The sequence below is a fragment of the Adiantum capillus-veneris genome, chromosome 10, assembly GCF_014529385.1.
Source record: "Adiantum capillus-veneris isolate H3 chromosome 10, ASM1452938v2, whole genome shotgun sequence".
NCBI lineage: Eukaryota > Viridiplantae > Streptophyta > Polypodiopsida > Polypodiales > Pteridaceae > Adiantum > Adiantum capillus-veneris.
Genome location: NC_140940.1, coordinates 145,827,425 through 145,847,976, shown reverse-complemented (window position 1 = coordinate 145,847,976; position 20,552 = coordinate 145,827,425). Strand labels below are relative to the sequence as shown.

Sequence of the window (20,552 nt, the reverse complement as noted above, 5' to 3'; positions counted from 1 at the left end):
ATAAGTGGGCTAGGTCTCACTTCTTAGAGCATTTGGACGTAGAGTCTGAGAGTGAGCGCCTGCCTACTCTCTTGTACTTTGAACACAGATTAATATAAAAAGAAATACCGAAAGGGGTGCCAGTCTTTGGGGCCAATACCTCTGGGCACGGAACTACGGCGGGCCGTGTCCTCTTTGTGGACTGTTTTGAAGTGAATCTCTGTTGTGTTGCGGTAGAATCCTGACTTAGGGTGTCCAAGTTTGCTAGAGTGGTATCAGAGCGCAGTCGATTTCTCTTCTACCGGGAAACCGGCTCCTTTTCTCGCGGCACTTACGGATTCCAACAAGAAACAGTTGACTTCTTCTGCATCTGCGAATGTGAAAGGAGATCACGAAGAAGATTCTATGATCAAACAGAGGAAGAGTATGGCCCACCCCGGCCTACTCAGTTCGAGATTGAAGAGATGGAACGTCGACAGCTGGTTGACGAGGCAACAAAGCAGATGATTAAAATTGCGAAGGATCCGAAATTTGCAAATTTTTGGTCTCAAAAATCCATCGCAGAAGTGCACACCAGTGGCAAAAAGCCACAGTACCACTCATCTAACCGGCAATCAAGAAACCTCCTTCTTCGAGGATGTTTACAGAGCAAGAATTACAAGAGGTGATTCAGACACAAATCAGGTGGCTTTTGGACGCAAGCAACAAATCCAAAAAGCACGAGAAAAAACACAAGGAAGGGACTGACTTCCCGGGTTATTTGGGTCGTCGATCTTCTTTTGCATCGGCAAGAAAGCAGAAGAAGCATGTACGATTTGAAGGACTACCCAGTTCTTCTTCTTCTTCTTCTGATAATTCTTCTAGCTCTTGTGACCCGAGCGAAGAAGATAGAAAAGGCAAAAAGCGAAGCAAAAAGCAAAGCTTTTAAAAGGGCAAGAAAAAGGCAAAGAAGCCTAGATTTTGCCCTGTCTTTGACAGTTCTTCAAGGTCTTGTGACTCGACCCAAGAAGACAGAAAAGGCAAAAAGCGAAGCAAAAAGCAAAGCTTCAAAAAGGGCAAGAAAAAGGCAAAGAAGCCTAGATTTCGCCCAGTTTCTGACAGTTCTACAGAGGAGCCATCCTCAGATAGTTCGGACTCCGACGATCACATGTTTTATGCAAAGAAGAAGCAATTTTACAGAGCCAACAATATGACTTCCTCGAAGATAAAAGCAAGAAAGTAAAAGAATTCAAAGAAGGTGGACAGTCGATTAAGTCTGACTCTTTTTCTGGACTTTGAGATGCTTCGAAGGCTTTGGTCTTCATTCGGCAGTTTGCATAGCGTTCTCTGGAGGGCATTACTCAGAGCACTCCAAGATTAGGAGGGCTACATCTTTCTTCAAGGGAAATGCGCGAACATGGTGATCCACCCTTCTACTAAGGAAGAAAGCTCCAGTTAAATGGTTGAAATTCAGAAGGCTCTTTAGTTCTTTTTGGCTGACTTGGGAGTACGAACAAGATATACGAATTGCTTGGAATCATCTTCGGATGACCAAGGGAGATTCTTTGGACGCTTATTGCGAGAGATTTTGAAACTCTTTTCTACCAACCTCTTCATTTAAGAAGGTCTCGTTTAAGGAACAGATTGAGTGGTTTTGCTGCGGACTCCCTACAGAGATCCAAGATTACTGCTTGGAACAAAAGTCTAATCCTATTCAAGAATTGATGGGTCACGCGAAACGGGGTTTTGCGATACATTTAAGAAAGTTGACATACCCCACTGATGAGATCTTGACTTAGAGAACCCAACAGACTTCTAACAATGAAAGTAGAAAGAGAAAGAGTTCCCAAGAAAAGAAAGACAAGGATACATGACCCCGTCTCACTCTTAGAGAGAGAGCCAATTACATCAAAGAAGGGAAGTGTTTTGGATGCGGGGAACATGGGCACGTCTCCGCGAAGTGCCCAAAAGGGCACACCAAGAACAAAGTGAAGACATGCCAGAGAGTTCGAGAGCAGCCAAGTAACGTGGTAGAAAAGGCAAGATGAAAGCAGGACTGGTTCCAGATTGCATGGGTATTGACCCAAGCATGATTGATGAAAGTACAGAACTTTGCGGAGCTTGGGGAAAAGTGAAAGATCAAGAAGCGCTGATTTTTCTATGATGGAGGAGCCTAGGCCAACTTCATTTGACCTAAATTGGCGGCGCGGCTTGAGATTACACTTGATCGGATGGGACCACCAGCAGAGGTAGTTCTAGCGGCACCCAAACGGGATATAGCCATTACACCTGTCATTGGCAAACTTCGGTTGCATTGTCAGGGGTATTCGGGACACGAGGACTTTTACATAATGCCCTTGGAGGTTGTGATGTCCTCCTTCGAGTCTCTTGGTACCATAAGAACAACGCCGTGGTCGATTATCAGGTGAAGAAAGCGACTTTGACAAATGAAAAGGGCCGAAAAATTGTACTTGATGTGAAATTGAAGGGCGAGTCTGTCCCTATTGTATCGGCTTTGGCCGTTTCCAAATTAATGAAATCCAGTCTGTTTGTTATTTTGATCTATTTGAAAGAGTTAAATGATGAACACAGAACGAATATGTCTGAACTTGATAAAGAACGCCAAGATTTTCTCCGCACTCATGCCGATTGCTTTTCTGAGGGCTTGCTAGGCGAGTTGCCACCATCTCGTCCTGAGGACCATTGTATTGATCTGATACTTGGAAGCACACCACCGAACCGGCCACCTTACGATGTGAGCCGAGCCTAGAATGAAGAGATTATGAGCCAAGTGAAAGACCTCTTGAAAAAGGGTCTTATCCAGCCGAGTGCTTCACCCTACTGCTCTCCGGTGGTGTTCGTTTAAAAGAAAGACGGATCTTGGAGAATGTGCATTGACTATAGAGCTTATAATAAAATCACCATCAAGAACAGATTTCCGACTCGGAGGATTGATGATATTCTTGACCGATTATAGGGATCATCTTGTTTCAGCAGGATCGATTTGAAAAGCGGATATCACAGCGACTTTGAACCGAATGATGGATAGGATGTTCAGAGAGTACATATCTTTTGTTGGCACTTTCTTTGATGACATTATAGTCTTTTCCAAGGATGAGGCAAAACATAGACACCATCTGCTACATGTCTTTCAGGCATTGCGAGATCACAAGTTTGTAATCAATGCCAAGAAGAGTGAATTTTTCTTATTGGAGATACACTTTTTGGGATACATCGTCTCAGCAGCAGGAGTGCAGATGGACCCGGCCAAGATTGCCACTGTACGTGATTGGCCCAATTTGAAGAATGTTCATGAAGTTAGAAGCTTCTTGGGCTTATGTTCTTACTACCGGTGGTTCATTAGAAAATTTGCAGAGGTCGCTTCCCCTTTGCACATTCTAACACAGAAACGAGTCCCTTTCTCGTGGGGACCCACAAAGGTGACTGCCTTTCAGACTTTGAAAGAGAAATTGACTACGGGACGAGTTTTGACTTTGCCGGATTTGCAAAAGTCATTCGAAGTATATTGTGATGCTTGTGGTCATAGTCTGGGTGCGGCCTTAATACAAGAAGGCCATGTCATTGCCTATGAGAGTCGATTGTTTTCAAGGCCGGAATCGACAACACGGATTTATGGGAAAGAGCTTTTGGTGGTTATCCGTGCTCTTACTCAGTGGCGACATTACCTACTCGGAGCCAATTTTATGGTCTTCACTGATCATCAGAGTTTACACCACTTCTTGTCACAGAAGCAGCTTTCGGAAAAGCAGATGTGGTGGGCTAACATCTTGTCACAGTTTCACTTCTAAATTGTCCATGTACAGGGACAAAAGAACTTGGTGGTAGATGCTTTGTCCCGGAAGCCGTTACTCTTGGCTATTTTCACGATTCATCATAGAAGCTTTGAGGACATGGTCGATCAGTAAGTCACAGATCCATATTTTTCTAATGTATTCACTTGAATACAGAATGGGGAGGTGGTAGCGGGATATTCCATACGGGATGGCTACTTGATGAAGAAAATGATGTTGTGCGTTACACAGCCGTTGAGGGAAAAGGTTCTAACTGAATGCCATTGTCCACGTTTTACAGGTCACCGCGGCATTGACACCACCTTGAAGGGTGTGGAGCGTTACTTCTTTTGGCAGAGACTCAAGAAGGATGTGGACACGCAGTTGCTTGGTATGCCAGAAGGTCAAGTTTGACAGACATAAAGCACAGTTATTGTTACAGCCTTTACCCATTCCCACCCGGCCCTCGGAAAGTATTGCTATGGATTTCATTTTGATCTCCCGAAGACACAGAGTGGGCACGATGGTATCTGGAATGTTATTGACAGACGTAGCAAGCAAGCTCATTTTATTCCAGTGAAGAAAACAGACAAGCCGGACCATTTAGCGAGATTGTTCATTGCGCATATATTCAGATTACATGGCATGCCTGAGACAATAGTCTCTGACAAAGATCCCTGATTCAACGAGTTTGTTTTGGAAGGCTATTTGGGAGAACATTGGCACACGTTTGCAGTTCTTGTCATCATTCCACCCGCAGACAGATCGGCAATCTGAGATTGCAAAATTTTTTGTACTGGATTTATTGAAGTCTTACATTTCTGATCAGAAGACTTAATGGGAATTTTTTTTTGCCCTTGGTGGAATTTGCTTGCAATAACACGATCCACTCTTCGACGGGGAAGGCGCCATTTGACATTATTGAAGGTGCTACGAAGGTTCTACCCTTCTTAAGCACGAAAGGTAAGATTTTTGAGGCCAACTAGTACATGAGGGACTTGGATACTGCTTTTGCCAAGGTCCGGGAGGCTTTAGCGAAATCTCAGGAAAGACACAAGAAGACAGTAGATCGATACCGTCACGATTTGAAATTAAAGGAAGATGATTGGGTGCTCTTACGTTTTGAGAAGGCACGCCTAAGAAAGAAAAAGGGAAAGGAGCGGCTTTTTCCAAAGCTTAGCATGAGGTACTATAGATCTTTCCAGATAAAAGAAAAAATAAATGATGTCTCCTTTAGACTGAAGCTGCCCGATACTTGGAAGATTCACAATGCATTTCATGTGAGTCTATTGAAGCCTTTTAAAGGCAATGTGTGCGATGATGGGGAGCCAGATGAGCAACCCGAAGTGGAGGAAAGCGAGGAGATACTCCCTCCAGAACAGATATTGGCGCATAAAGATAGAAAGATTAAAGGTAAAGTGATTAGGCGGTTCTTGGTTAAATTCAAGAACTATCTTGCATTGGATGCGAAGTGGGTGGAGGAGGAGGACATAGCAGATACTCCTCAGATTTTGGAACTTTACCTTGAAGCATTCCGTTTAGCATAGTCTACTTTGATAGAACCTCGATTTTAGCATGGGTGGATCTAGTGCAGCGGGCTTGCACAAGAGGGGAGTCGCTCCACTCCTTTGTCAATACATTACCCCGATTTTTGATATAGTCACTGATGTCCCTTTGGGTTTCAGGGATACTACTGGGTTAACAGTATTCTATTGTATGACTTTATGAATTGGAATTCACAAAAATGAAAATGATATTGATTGATTTGTACTTGACTTGGTTGAGTGCAGGAACTGAAAGACGAAATGACTGCAGCATTTTGGTCTCATGAATCTCTATAGAGATGATTGCAATATGGATTAGTTCATCGGGCATCTGTGAGGTCACGACTAGATCTAGATGCGATTACTAAATACATTACCGATTAATCATGGTCTGAGATTCAGATTGAATTTTTGAATGTGATTTGTCAAGTGATGTCCTGTGATGTTTGGTGATGTGACTGTCGATTGGTACATGTGCTAGATGTGTTGTGACTAGTGTGGTCAAGTGATGTCCTGCGATGTCCGGTGATGTGACTGTCGATTGGTACATGTGCTAGATGTGTGTTCCTAGTACGTAGGTACTAACAGTCAGTGTCTGCTAAGACAATTTATGACCTCTGTCTGTTTTGGAGGCGTAATCGAGGGCGATTACAATGCTTTCAAGAGGGGGGTATGTCATAAACTGATGACGTGGCAGCCTCCAAGATTCCAAAAATTCGCCGACAGGCTGACGTGAGCAGTCCTCGAAAAATGTGCCGCAACTTGTGCTGATAGGTTGACACGTGGCAAATGTATGGATGCAGCAAATCACGCTACTGACGTGGCAGAATTGTATGATTTTTGTAAACTGCACTGGCTGCTTTTTGGCAGTTTTTGGAGCCAGTTGCTTTATGGGGATAAAAGATTTTTGGGGCTCTGTTTTTGGGCATCCCTTGTACCAATAAATAAGTGGGCTAGGCCTCACTTCTCAGAGCATCTGGACGCAGAGTCTGAGAGTGAGCGCCTACCTACTCCCTTGTACTTTGAACACAAATTAATATAAAAAGAAATACTGAAAGGGGCGCCAATATTTGGGGCCAATACCTCTGGGCACGGAACTATGGCGGGCCGTGTCGTCTTTGTGATGTGTTTTGAAGTGAATCTCTATTGTGTCGCGGTAGAATCTTGACTTGGGGTGTCCAAGTTTGTTACAGGTGCTCTCATTTTTGGCATGCCCTGTGGGACCTCAAGTGAAGTCTCACTCCACTCCACTGAGCATACATGTTGAGGACCTAGCCGGTTCAGCCCCTCGCCTGGTCTAGTCTGCTGGCGTGGTCCAGCTTCGTCTAGACTAGCTTCGCCCTCGTCCAGCTTGGTCTAGTCTATCTTCGCCTTGTCCAACTTGGTCTAGTTGGTCTAGACTTTCTCGTCCCTATCTAGCAGGAGTGGTCTAGCCAGTCTAGCGTGGTCTAGTTGGGTCTTTTCTAGTGGGTCTAGACTAAAGACTACCCAGCAAGTTCAGGGGTCACCGTGCCTAGAGCTTGGGTGGGTTTGTTGCTACTGCATGACACATACAAGGCAGGCTAAAGATCGACAAAGCCGACTACTGAGCCCTTTGAAGTATTACCACAGAAAGCGTCAACCTCTCGTGTCGAGTAGAAGTCCACCGTTACCCCCACCCTCCCACACATATACCTCCACTCCCTCAACTAGCTCTTCACCTCCCTGGTCACCTTCCCCAGTACATTTCTCACCCACTATGTTACAACAAGCTCTTGAGAAACAGACTTCGGAGCAGGCAGCAATAGAGGAGCTGACAAGCGTTCTGGCTGAAGTTTTTAACTTCAAAGGAATCTCCACAAAAGATGCGCAGGGGTCGTGGTCTGAACAGAGAAAATGCCTACCTCGTGCTCTTCCCGTCAACCTTGGACGGCTTAGCAGATAAATGGTGGATTCAGTTTGCTGAGAACCACTTCACTACTTGGGCAACACTAAGGCAACATTTGTGTGAAGCGTTTAGACCAGGTGACTTCCAAGAGAAGGTTCTGGATGTTTACCCTGGATTGACATCTGCATCCAATATGGTTTCCCCCTATGGCCATCCAAACCACATGTCACCTTCTATGCAAGGTATGCAGATCACTTATCCATCTCAAAGCTTTTATCATGCTAATGCTTCCTCAGCCTCTCGGAGCTTCTACACCTCAGCCTCCACCATGGAGCAGGAGTAGATGCCACCTCGCCCCCCCCACTCGCCAGTCCAATCGGCCCATTTTGTGCTACAGATGCGGAGAATATGGGCATTACTAAAACAAATGTCCCTTGCCTGAAGGGTCTCCTCCTTGTCGTCATTGTCCTAAGGCTAAGAATCACTATAGTAAGGATTGTCCCAAGCAACGGGCATCCACGTCTTCGAGTTCGAGTCGGAACCAACAATAGTTCACGTTTCCAAAGGTCAACCTGATAGCGGTGAGCACAATCCCTCAGCGTCACCTACTACTCGTGTGATTACCCCTCAGGATAAGCTGCAGCAAGTGGAGGAGCCCGCTAGTGTCCTCGCTCAGGCACAAACGGCAGCCCTCGGTCTTAGTCTTCCAAAAGGTCCAAATTCTTACCCCATTCGACTTGAAGGAGACATGGATGTGGTAGTGCGTCATAGTCCTTTGTCATTGGAGTCCAACCGCGACCTTGAATAATCTACCCCACCTGATGGACCAGTGGAGGACCTGCTTGAGTGGTCGGAAGCTACAAAGTCTATGCCTTGTTATGTGGTTTCTATCCAATCTTTGCTCGAGGATACCCCATCTCCCACTATCCTTACAGTAGCCAGGCCCTGTGTGCTACCGAGCTTAGAAACAAGTGTTGAGGTCATAGCAGCTGTTCACTCAAATGGGCTTGGTGAGCCTATCAAAGACCATAGACGACAAGAAAAAGATCCTTCCATTAGTTAATAATAAGTGCCCAAGGGCTACAAACCACCTCTGCAAGAGAGGGCTACATCAAAAAACATGGGGAGACTCTGAGTGAGAAAAAAGTATGTATAATGAGGGCTAGATCACGAGATATAAGGAGAAAAGAGCCGCACTGGTGGCCCGGTAATGCCTTCTAGGCATACCTTGAACCATGGTGAAGAAAGGCCTTGGGCTCCAAAGTTGCATGAAAGCCTCTCGGCGCTCCCGGATGCGTTCGGAGCTCCCTTGAAGTCTCTCAAAGTGACCCCTGAGTGTTTGAATTAGCTCCACCCATACGTCACGAACAGTCTTTGCCGGTGGGACAGTACGAGCCTCGAAGATGCGAAAGCAACGAGCCCGCCAGATGAACCAAAGTGTCAAGCCGTAGACGAGCTCTCAACACACCATTCTATCACTGCACCACTGCTGGGGGATGAGCTCTATGGCAAGCTGAAGTGTAGGTCGACCATCAGCCGAAGAACTCGAAGCCAAACTTGCTGTGCCATGGGGCTGTCCCATAAACTGTGACGCTGACTCTCCAAAGGATGGCTGTAGGCTGCACATGCTGCCGAGAAGCCGCTGTGTGCCAACCAACTCCCAACCACCTTTAGCTCTGTGCGCAACTAGCCACTGAAACATAGTAACTCTCCTCAGCTGTCTCTTGTCCCACAAGCGCTCCCAGAAACCTGACAAGAACTCGGTTGTGAGACCCTTCTCTTGCTAGTAAAGTGCTGCAGTTGGGCGAGCCTCGCTCCGTGCTGCCAGTATGTGTCGCCCCAAGCGAGCTGTGTATTGGAAAAAGGGAGTCCCTGGGTAATCGGCTAAAGAGAAAGGATCCCGCCAGAACCACACTCTCGAGTCCCACTGCACTCGTACAAGAGGGTGGCCTCTCAAACTCAAAGCCACCAATGTCTTAACTCAAGGTCTGCTGGGTCAGGATCGATGACACAAGTGCTTCCACAGATGCCGACAACTAGGATCCTCTAAAAACAGGACTTTGCAACTTGTGGTGCCTCTACTGAGACTCTGTGAAGACGACCCTCTCCCTGAATCTCGAAAAACATGTGGGCACGAACTCCGAGCAAGCCCTACCTGCAATGAGAACCTTCAGATGCGTGAAGACCCCCATCCATATGGGAGCTGCTGCCTCAAGAGGGGCATGCCACTCAACTGGTATAGCCTCTGTAATATCCTAACACATGCTCTGCAACCCCCTCATGCCTCATAACTGGATGCTTTGAATCTATTTGGGAAGGCCTAGAAACTGTATCCAGTCATTGAGAGTGCGGGCCGGAACCTCTGCCATGGGACCCCAAGAAACATGAGGCCTGCTACCAACCAAGTGGCCTCTGTGTGTGCTAACCATGGGGTTCCAAACAAGAGGCTGTCTCAAGCGCTCCTCCATGCAAGCTGACTGGTGTTGCTCTAGGCCAGTCCGCAGCTGCTCCCAAGACCTAAGCAGGCTCGCAGCAAAGCAGTCCTCCCAGCTCCTGCTCAGGCCAACTCGGTGTATCTCTTTAAAAATCCACCTGATGGATGGGCTCCAAGAGCTGCTCGTATGAGGGACTCGAGCACGAATCCGATGTAGCAACAGATTCTGTTAAGGCTCTTTAAAGTCCTTTGACCACAAGCTTCCCAAGGAGGGCTCTCCTTTGCCGTGCTGGGTTGATGATCCCCAGCCCTCCCTCCGACATCAACATCGACTCAATTTCTCGGCATCGAGCCTACTTACTCTCGGCTTTCTGACATCGAGTCTATTTGCTCTCAGTTTTCGACTTCGACACCACTCTCGGGCATCGAGAGAGAGAAGGGGGGGGGAGAGAGAGAGAGTACACAGTGTGTGGGTGGAGCAACCTCAGGAACTAACTCAGTAAGTGAGGTGCTCCTTATTCTTATGAAGTGTGTATACACTATGGGCGGGTGGCGGACACCGGACGCCCGGCCCCAGGTAAGGTCTAGCGCCTTTACCCCAACAACAAGCACGCCACAGATCTTGACTTTGCGGTTATTTTTACTCGGATACAGAATGGGGAGACAGTTTGAGGTTATTCCATACAAGATGGCTATTTGATGCGGAAAAAGATGTTGTATGTTACACAACCTTTGAGGGAAAAGGTCTTGACAGAGTACCATTGTCTACCTTTTACGGGTCACCGCGGCATAGATACCACCTTGAAGGGTGTGGAGCGTTACTTCTATTGGCGAGACTCAAGAAGGATGTGGATGACTTTGTTCGCAATTGTTTAGTATTCCAAAAGGTCAAGTTTGACAGGCATAAGGCGCAGGGACTACTACAGCCTCTACCCATTCCCACCCGCCCCTGGGAAAGCATTGCTACGGATTTCATCTTTGATCTCCCCAAGACTCAAAGTGGGCATGATGGCATTTGGATTGTCATTGACAGATTTAGCAAGCAAGCTCACTTCATTCCAGTAAAGAAAATAATCAAACTTGATCATTTAGCGAGACTTTTCATTGCTCAAATTTTTCGGTTACATGGCATGCCTGAGACCATAGTCTCTGATAGAGATCCTCGATTCACGAGTTTGTTTTGGAGGGCCATTTGGGAGAACATTGACACGCGGTTGCAATTCTCATCATCATTCCACTCGCAGACAGATGGGCAATCTGAGACAACCTATTCAGTGGTTTTGGATTTAGTGAAATCTTACATCTCAGATCAGAAGGCTCAATGAGAAAAATATTTGCCTTTGGAATTTTCCTACAATAACACGGTTCACTCTTCGACGGGGAAGGTGCCATATGAGGTAATTGAAGGTGCTAAGAAGATCCCTCCCTCGCTAAGCACCAAGGACAAGATTTTTGAAGTTGATCAGTACACTTGGAACATGGATGCAGCTTTTGCAAAGGTTCGCGAGGCTCTAGAGAAGGCTCAAGCACGGCATAAGAAGGCAGCTCATCGACATAGAGGCGACTTGAAGTTGAAGGAAGATGATTGGGTGCTCTTACGTTTTGAGAAGGCACGCCTAAGGAAACGGAAGGGAAAGGAGCGGCTTTTTCCAAAGCTTAGCATGAGGTATTATGGCCCTTTCCAGATTCAAGAAAAGATAAATAATGTATTCTTCAGACTTAAGTTGCCAGACACTTGGAAGATTCACAATGCGTTTCATGTGAGTCTTTTGAAACTCTTTAAGGGCGAGGTGCCAGTTGATGGGGAGCTTGCTGAGCAACCCGAAGTGGAAGAGAGCGAGGAGATAAGGAAAGAAAAGTGAAAGGTAAAGGGATTCGGCGGTTCTTAGTGAAATTTAAGAACTGTCTAGCATTGGATGCGAAGTGGATGGAGGAGGAGGACCTAGCAGATACTCCTCAGCTTTTAAAACTTTACCTTGAGGCTTTCCTCTTAGCTGTGTCTATTCCGAAAGATCCCGTGGATCAACAGGGTTGAATCTGGTGAAGATGGGGCTGCACAAGAGAGGAGTCACTCTGCTCCTTTGTCACAGATTACCTGGATGGAATAGAGTCACCGATTTCCCTTTAAATTTCAGGGATATTGTTGTGCTGACAGTATTCTGCTGTATGACTTTATGCATATTGAAAATCGGATACCCGGACTTGAAGCTGATTGATGTGTGAGTACTCTCTTATGTGATTTTGTTTGAGTGCAGGGCTGAAAGACGAAATGACTGCAGCATTTTGGTCTTGAGAATCTATAGACATGATCGCAATAAGAATTAGCTAATTCGACATCAGTGAGGTCTGGGATGAATCTAGATGCGATTACTAAATACGTTGCTAGGAATCATGGTCTTATATCCAGAATCAATTTTTATGTGATTGATAGGATGTCAATATGCACTGACTGAGTCGTCTTTCTGCAAGTGCTAGATTTGTGTTGGTCCAGTGCGTCGGTACTTAGAGTCAATGTCTACTGAACTGGTTTATTGCCTCTGTTTGTTTTGCAGGCGTAATCGAGGGCGATTACAACCCTTTCAAGAGGGGGGTATGTCATAAACTGATGACGTGGCATGACCATAAGTGTCCCCAACTTATAGGGCAACTGTCAACCAGCGGCTCGTTGTACGGAAATTTCCACAAGTCACGCTGATGGTGCTGACTGTTGGAATTAGGGTTGCAGAGAAACGCACACAGCTTGGAGAAGCTTAGTATGCAATGGAAAGGTAGATAGCCCTAGAGTGATGGGCGTATATACAATGCTCGGGGGAAAAAACCTCCTAAAGAGGGAAAAAACGCCCCGGCGGTCCTAGTGTGTTCACACACATCACTACCACATGTATATGGTAACAAATCCCCCCTGGAGTGTTGCGGTGAACGATAGCTGGCACATGCGTAAAGGGAAGTACCATGCCCTGAGGACATGATCAGTCCACAAAGGGGAGTAAGCCCAAAGCTTTGCGGAAAGCTTCACGCTTCTCACGAGACAATGCCTTTATGAAAAGATCTGCAAGCTTGTCCTGTGTTGGCACATAAGCCAAGCTAATCTCTCCTGCTGAGAGCCTCTCCCTGACATAGTGGTAATGCACCTCAATGTGCTTTGTGCGAGCATGAAAAACTGGGTTCCTCGCAACTGCCAATGCGCTCTGACTATCAGTGTAGATAGTGTTGGCAGTGTCCTGTCCAACACCCAAATCAGCCATAAGGCGTCTGAGCCATACACACTCAACCGTAGCTGTGAAGACTGCCCTGTACTTAGCCTCAACTCGAAGTGGCCACAATATGTTGCTTCTTGCTCAACCATGACAACAGGATTGTAAGTGCATTCTGCGCTAAAAGCCCATTCCGCATCAACATCAGCAACAAAGTCTCCTTTCACAGAAGACTCCACAATGGCTGCATATGTAGTGGAACCAGCATTTGCAGTGGAACCACCCTCTTTCTTCGTAGCCTCTTTGGCCTTCAACTTAGGACACGACTTGATCAAGTGATCATTAGCTTTACAATAATGGCAACGTATCTTCTTTTTGCCCTTATCATCAGAATTTCAAGACGAATTGCTACCAGCAGAAGCATTAGGAACAGAAGTTTTGCCACTCACAGCAGAACCATAAGAAGTGGCCGCATTTTTGTTACCACCCTTTCTTTGAGAAGCAATAAAAGCCTGTTCAATTGCACGCTTCCTAGTTCTGTTTTTATGGAAAGTGACTCTTGCAACAGCAATGTGCATAATGCATCAAACTTGACAACTTTAGGATTTCCTTGGGTCATCAGTCTCCAAGTACTAGCAAAATTCTGGTAGGAATCTGGTAAGGCATCAAGAACAGTCTGCACAAGGGAACTATCTAAAATGACTTCACCTGCAGAAATAAGTTGCTCATTGATATCCTTGACACCAGCAAGGAAAGTATCCATATCATCTTCCTCATGCATAATCTTCGACTCCAGCTCTTTACGTAGGAAAGCAATTTTAGTCTCATTGCGGCTTGCATAAAGACCTGCTAGAATATCCCAAGCCTGTTTTGCAGATTTTGCTGAACTAATGTGAGGAACAATGGTGCGCTTCACAGACAACGCAATTTATGCATGAGCCTGCGCATCCTTTACATCCCAACGAGCTTGTTCTGCCGTAGGCAAAACAACTCTAATAGCAGCAATCCTTGCAGCAAGACCTGCAACATCCTCAACATCGCTTACATCCTCAAAACCAGGACGTACATCAATGCCCTGCACAATGTTCTAGACGCCCTTTGACACAAGAACATGTTACATCATATAAGCCCACATAGGGTAGTTGTCCCCATCCAACCTGTCCTCAGTAGCAAACATCTTGAACACATATGTGTTGTTGTTAGCCATGGTAAATGTTGTACTTGATGTGAAAGCTAGCCGAAAATAGGAGAAACGGAGCGGGAACAACACGTGCTATATAGCACAAACCGTAGAAGACTATGAGGCACCTGTTATGCAGAAAAAGACACTGATAGAAATTATGCACAAAATGACGAAATAGCCTGTGCAGTACTGCCTGTAGTGGAAATGGAGGCTGAAATGAGCCCGAATAAAAAATTTGAGCAGACTATGCTCTATGAGCTATCCCGAAATTTTTGTTGACCTGCGAATGCTTGCTAAAGCTCACTGAAATCGGAGAAAGTGAGCAGGCGTGTGCTGGAGCAGCTGGCAACTAAGCCCGGGAGGACGCAACCTGCTCTGATACCAATTGTTGGAATTAGGGTTGCAGAGAAACGCACACAGCTTGGAGAAGACGAAGGAAGCTCAAGGCACACAATAGAGAATGTGTTACTGAGTATGCAATGGAAAGATAGATAGCCCTAGAGTGATGGGCGTATATACAATGCTCGGCGGAAAAACCTCTTAAAGAGGGAAAAAATGCCCCGGCGGTCCTAGTGTGTTCACACACATCACTACCACATGTATATGGTAACACTCACGTGGCTGGTCGTACGGAATTCCGTTTTTTGCGCTGCCTGCTTTTGCTAGCCCAATGCTTTTGAGTTGAAAGCTTTGCAGGTAGTGTTTTCCCCCAAGGCCAAGGGCCTTCAATAAGCCCATTGGGCTCTCTCTAGCTCACTTCGTGCTGACAAGTCCGTGAGCAGAGGCGACCCAAGGGCAACTGTACTTTGCTCAATTATTAATACAAAAAGATATACTGAAAGGGGCGCCAGTCTTTGGAGCCAATCTTTCTGGGCATGGAACTACGCTAGGCCGTGTCGACTCAATTGAACTGTGATTTATGTGTGAAGTGTTTGAAGTGATTCTCTGTCGTGTGCTGTGTCAGATTCTAGACTTGGGGTGTCGAAGTTTGTTACATACCATGGGTGGTGGAAAAACGTGATGCATAGTTTGGAAACTAACTCCGTGTCCATTCAAGCCAACATTTGGACGGTGGAAGGTGGCTGGCTGAACTGGTATAGCCTGTGGAATTAGCATTCTAGTCACCTGTTCGTGGGAAGAAGGAATTTGTCTTGGAGCCCTAACTGACTATGCAACATGGGAGTTCTCCCTGCCTTGTTGAGACACATAAGGGACCTGGGCTTGAGCGTCAACGGGCTCTACTGCATGAAAAAGTTGCCTTGTCTGCCCGTGACTCTGGTGGAGCTTGCAGAAGTTCCCTGGGATTCTGCACCAACCGAGAAAACACATTCACAGTAGCAACCAATTGTGTCCTAAATGCACCCTCGTCTAGTTGCCTAGCCATAAACCCTTGTACTTGTGGAGCAGTCACATCAACAAAAGGTATAGATAGTGGTGGTTGCGAACCCTCGCCAACCTCAAACGCTGGAGGAACAACCTGTCTGCCCTATGAAGAGGAACCCTCTTCCCTGGTGTCATTTGTCTTGTGAGCCATAATGTAATTGCAAGTTCCTGTGCTTGTGTCTTCCCCGAAACCAACCAAGGTGGCTATGGAACCATGAAACCGGCCTGTACACTCATTGAAGGGCGGTAGACTTTAGCTTTCACCCGATCTCTACCCAACTGAACTTTACGACACAAAGGAACTTCACGAACAAACCCGTGACTGGAATTCAACACTTCAAAAACAAATCACGGCTTGGCAGCTAAGAGTGCTCCCAAGAAGACACTGACACCGCGTTGGCCCCAAAGGTTGGCGCCCATTTCGTTATTCCTTTATTTAATTAAACTTTGGAGAAAACCTGTAAATTTCTATGAGCTGTCCCACTTTTATTGGCCTGCAAATGGCTTACTCTAGCCCAATTTCGGCAGCATAACTGTAGTAGGAGGCTTCACAGATAAAATCCCCATACCCTACGTGACTTTCCGCGCGCATTAGAGCACTTAGACAAACCTGGCGAGAAAATACATCACGCTGAAATCTCTGTTTTTGGCCTCTAAAATGCACTAGATGACTTGTTTTGCAGTTCTCTAGCTTCCCTGAAGCTCCTGGGACTATTGGTACACAAGAGTGGAATCATCATGCTACATAAGATAGAGGACAAGGCAAGCTTTTCATCAAAATTGTAAACCTGCACCCACTTCTCACACACATTGTAGGCACTTAATGAAGAAGAAGGCAGCCCAGATCAGCCTTCTCTCTCAATTTTGGGTGCCCCCAGCTGATAGAAACTAAGGTTAGTGGTTGTCACAGCCGTTTCACATTGGACGGACTCTCGCGTGGGTAGTGACACATAGCAGTGATACGGGTGGTGGTCTCGTGGACACCGTGGCCAGATCATCACCACCACAATTTGGGGATAGACTTAGTTGGACTGGGACATTTTGCTAGCCATTGGTGGCTCTTTATGATTGTATATATGTGTAGTTGGTTCCAGTCGTTGGAACATCATCTACTTTCTATCGTCTAGCATCTTGAGTCTCGGGTCCAGCACCGCACTTCTGCACCCTCCCTGCACATTGGAGTCTGGACACCCCCATTGTACCTGTGAGTCCTCGGCTTGGAGCTGAGTGTGTTGCCAGCCAGAGTTTGTATGGTTCTATGAGTTTGTCGAGCTCCATCGAGTTCGGAGTTTGTTGTTGTGCTTTGAGTTGTTGTTGCATTGCTCTGTGATGTTTTCTTTCTGTTGGAGTGAGGTTTCATGCATATTGCAATGAGGAGCACCCACTGTAGAGAGCACGACACACTTTTCCTGCTACAGTTATGCCTAACATTATCTCGTTGCTATTTCAGATAAATCTGGGGGAGTTTCAAGACCTTTGTGAAAACATATCATTAAAGTTTCCAAAAATGCCTGAGGTAACAGGAAACTTTTGGCAACATGAAAGAAATTTTTTCCTTCTTGTTCAAAACACACTTATTTCCTTTCAACAGGATGAAAGAAGTTTCTTTCTTAAATATATACAGACAATCTACTTGGAATCTTAACTTTTCTTCTTCTCTTGCTCTCTCACCTTACCTTGCTTTAATTAATCCTTGTGCAGCCATCATGGTTCGAAAGGTTTCCAGGATGTTACAATAGTAACCTCAGCACAAAGCTTAAGGAGTTTGTGAAGAGCAAAACGTTTGAATACCTCATTTTTGCCATGCTGTTATTGAACCTCGTGGCAGTGGTTATAGAGACAACTGTAAGTCTAGTTTGTAATGCTTAACTTATTTCATATTATTCTTTAACCAGTTTATTATGTTTCATGTATTCTTAACATGATAAGTTTGTCTTGGAATCCTTTATTGGATCAATAGATAATTTAAATGCATCTGCTTTGATGTCCTCCTGCATACAGCACTTTCAATGTTAGCTCCACCATATTCTTACTTAACTGAACTGGCATCATGCTTAGAAGATTGCATAGCAATAACTAATCCTTGGTAATTTCCCTTTGTAACAATCTGTTTGTAATCAAGAAGCTGAGTATACACTTCAAAAGTTTTGCATGTGGGGAGCTAAAGTGTGCTTTGCTGCCTGCAACATGACAACTCTCCTTTTAATGATCTCTCAGTAGCTAAGCCGATGAAGCTGAGTACAAACTTTAAAAGTTTTGCATGTGAGAGCTAAGTTTTTCTTTCTGCTTGGTGGCTTTAAACACGAACTAGATTCTTTCTTCAAAATAGTGTTGGATCAGTTCTCTTGAAGGAAACAAAGTATGGCATGACTAGTGCAATTCAATGAACCTTTGAAGATAAAGTGGTTAACCTTGATCTTGCGTTCAATCAATAAAGAATATCTGAAGATAAAGTGGTTAACCTTGATCTTGCATTCAATCAATAAAGATCGTCAGAAGAGAGGTGGGATAGGGTTTGAGAAACGCAGGTAGCACCTAGCTTATAGTTATTTATGGGCACTACTGGAGGCATGGGCCAATGCATCGTTTTGATTTTTGTGGACAAAATGTGGCACCAGATCTCGGGATACTTTTTATGGGGGAATTGGACATGTGCTCGCTCATCTTCGAGAGAGAGCAAGTGAGCTGTCCTGCGGTTTCTTCGTCGTTTTGTCTCACAGGTATGTGCTAGTGTTTTGAATACCATTCACCATCACCTCAGAAAGAGAGAGAGAGGCCTGCGAAGGCCAAGGCAGCTCTGGACCTGCCGACTGCTCACGAACTGCTCCTCCCCTGCCTCAGAAACTGTAGACTCCTTGCAAACTTCCCCAAATCCCCCACGTTCCTTAAACTGCTGTTGCAGCCTCCTCCCCTGCTCTCGTGCTACACCCCCTCCTCAAAAACTCCTGCAAGCAGTTTGCCTACTGCCCTTGCTGCCTACTCTGGCCTCGCTAGGACTTGGGTTAGCAATCAATTGCGACGGTGCAACAAACTTGATTGACATCGCGAGCAGCCGCTGCAGCAAAGTCCTATGGAGGTGTAACTAATGTGCTGGCGTCATCTACTTCAATTGCGAGCAATTTGATGGGTTCCACTGCAGGAGCAGTAGTAGCCACAATGGTAACGCCCAACATGGGGGCAGCGGCAGCGCGAACAGTGAGTGAGTTCGAGTACATAGGGTTAGGGAGCAGTAACAATAACAGTATGAAAAAGAAGTAGGGTAATCAAGGCGCGAGAGAAGCAGCGGGTGGGGTACAGGCCATGATTCATCAGTAGGAGGACGATCTACAGAATGTGTGTAGATGATGCGTCCTCGGAGGTCAAATATGACCTATGGGATCAAAGTTACATGTGATGTAGTATGTGTGCGGCTCATGAGTGGTTCTCGATACTCCAAAATTGTGGTGATGAGTCACGATGGAGAGCCCACACTGTGGCTGGGAGAGGAAAGAGTGTAGTCATGGCTAAAAACGTGAGGGAAGCAAGTTCGGATGTGACCAAAAGCTGAGTACTCTAGTAGTGTGTGGTACTCAGACTCTCGAACGTGCAGTGAGCATAATGTGCACAATGGATTTGACTCTTCTCCATTGCTCCAACGCCTTGTCTTGCATCGAAGGGAGTGAAAGCTGAGCCGAATGGCTGCAAAAGTGCGTATTGCTGACAAGGGGATATGTTCAAGCATGTAAGGGTGAGTACGGTTTCCTCTTTCAACGAAGAACATAGTATTGTAGTTGGGGGCAATATGGGTGGTGTAATGTATGAAGCGTTCCACCAGATTCCTCCCAAGCCATATTACATTGGCGTTGTAGAAGAGCTTTATTCACTTGGGTGTCTATCGAGGCATCATATAGCAAGCGTAATGCATCCCATCTCTTAAACCACTTCTTTATGTCTTGCATCCATCCCGTGCTCAAGATCTTGCTTTTATACGTCTTTTGAACTTTTTTGCTTGCTTCCCATGCAATTGTAAGAAGTCAATGTGGGGGGTTTTGACGCATCTTTATTATGTGCTCCACAACCCTTTCCATGCCCATAACCTCAGTAAGAAGAGATCCCGACTCAAGAAGTAGGAGCATATACGGTGTTTGTGTTTTAACTTGGAGAAAGTTTGTAAGAAAACGCTTTTGGACATTCTCAAACTCTTTACAAGTAGGGCTCCTACCCCACACTTGCAACTCCATAAAGAAGAACCGGTGTCACCAATGTGTCAAAAAGGTACTTCTTGAGAACCAAACACTTAATGTTTCCTGCATTGCACATGTTCTCAAAATGCAGAGTATGCTCTCTTTTCGGCTTCCAAACGATGCATAGCACATTCATGCCACTTTTGATTGGTTGGAACCTCAAGCCCAAGGTACTTAAAGCTCTCAACAACTTCAAGTGTCTCTTTGTTGTACACAATGCATGGCTTCTCCTAGTGGTTGGTTTTCACAAGCATAACCTTTGTTTTGGATTGATTCACAATCAGCCCACTATGCAAGCAAAAGTTCTCAAGGACAACCATAAACTTTTGTGCATCCTCTAAAGTATGTGCTAGAAGCACTACATCATCCACATACAGCAAAAGCATAATTACCGCATTGCAAATACTGACCTCTTCAATGCCTTCTTCTTGCATAAACTCAAGTACCATTTGCTCAAATTGATCGATGCATAGACCAAAGAGAGTTGGTGACAACGGACATCCTTGTTTAACCCCAATAGTTCTTGCAAAAATTTATGAAATTTCTCTTTCCATACGCAATTACACATCACCTTCTCATAGATTCAAGAAATCACAAGCATAAACTTACTCGGCACTTGGTGTTCTTCTATCCGTCTCTACAAATTGTTACGTGAAACCATATCGAAGGCTTTCTTAAAGTCCACAAAGCAACAATACAATTTCTTGCCTTTCAACGGACTTTCCTCCATGAGAACGCGAAGAGTGACAAGATGATCAATGGTGCTATGGCGTTGACAAAAACCCGATTGTCCTTTGGCACGCTTGTCATTCTCTTCAGCCCAATCACTCAATTTTATGTCCATTATGTAATTAAACAACTTTGCCATAAGAGACTCAATTATTATAGTCTAGTGGTTATTGACATTCTTTACATCTCCTCCTTTATGCAAAGGCTTGACCCAATTAGTGCTCCAATCGCAAAGCATACCATGTT

At 45.5% G+C, this 20,552-nt stretch overlaps 1 protein-coding gene across 2 annotated transcripts in view; it reads left to right on the top strand.

Moving 5' to 3' along the window:
* TPC1 (two-pore channel 1) overlaps positions 1-20,552 on the top strand; it is a 117,219-nt gene that overhangs the window by 46,905 nt on the left and 49,762 nt on the right. For both annotated transcript variants that reach the window (XM_086522163.1, XM_086522162.1), the window contains exons 13-14: positions 16,805-16,870; positions 17,056-17,199. In XM_086522163.1, coding sequence (XP_086378289.1) covers positions 16,805-16,870; positions 17,056-17,199 — 210 coding nt within the window. The remainder of the gene's footprint in view (positions 1-16,804; positions 16,871-17,055; positions 17,200-20,552) is intronic.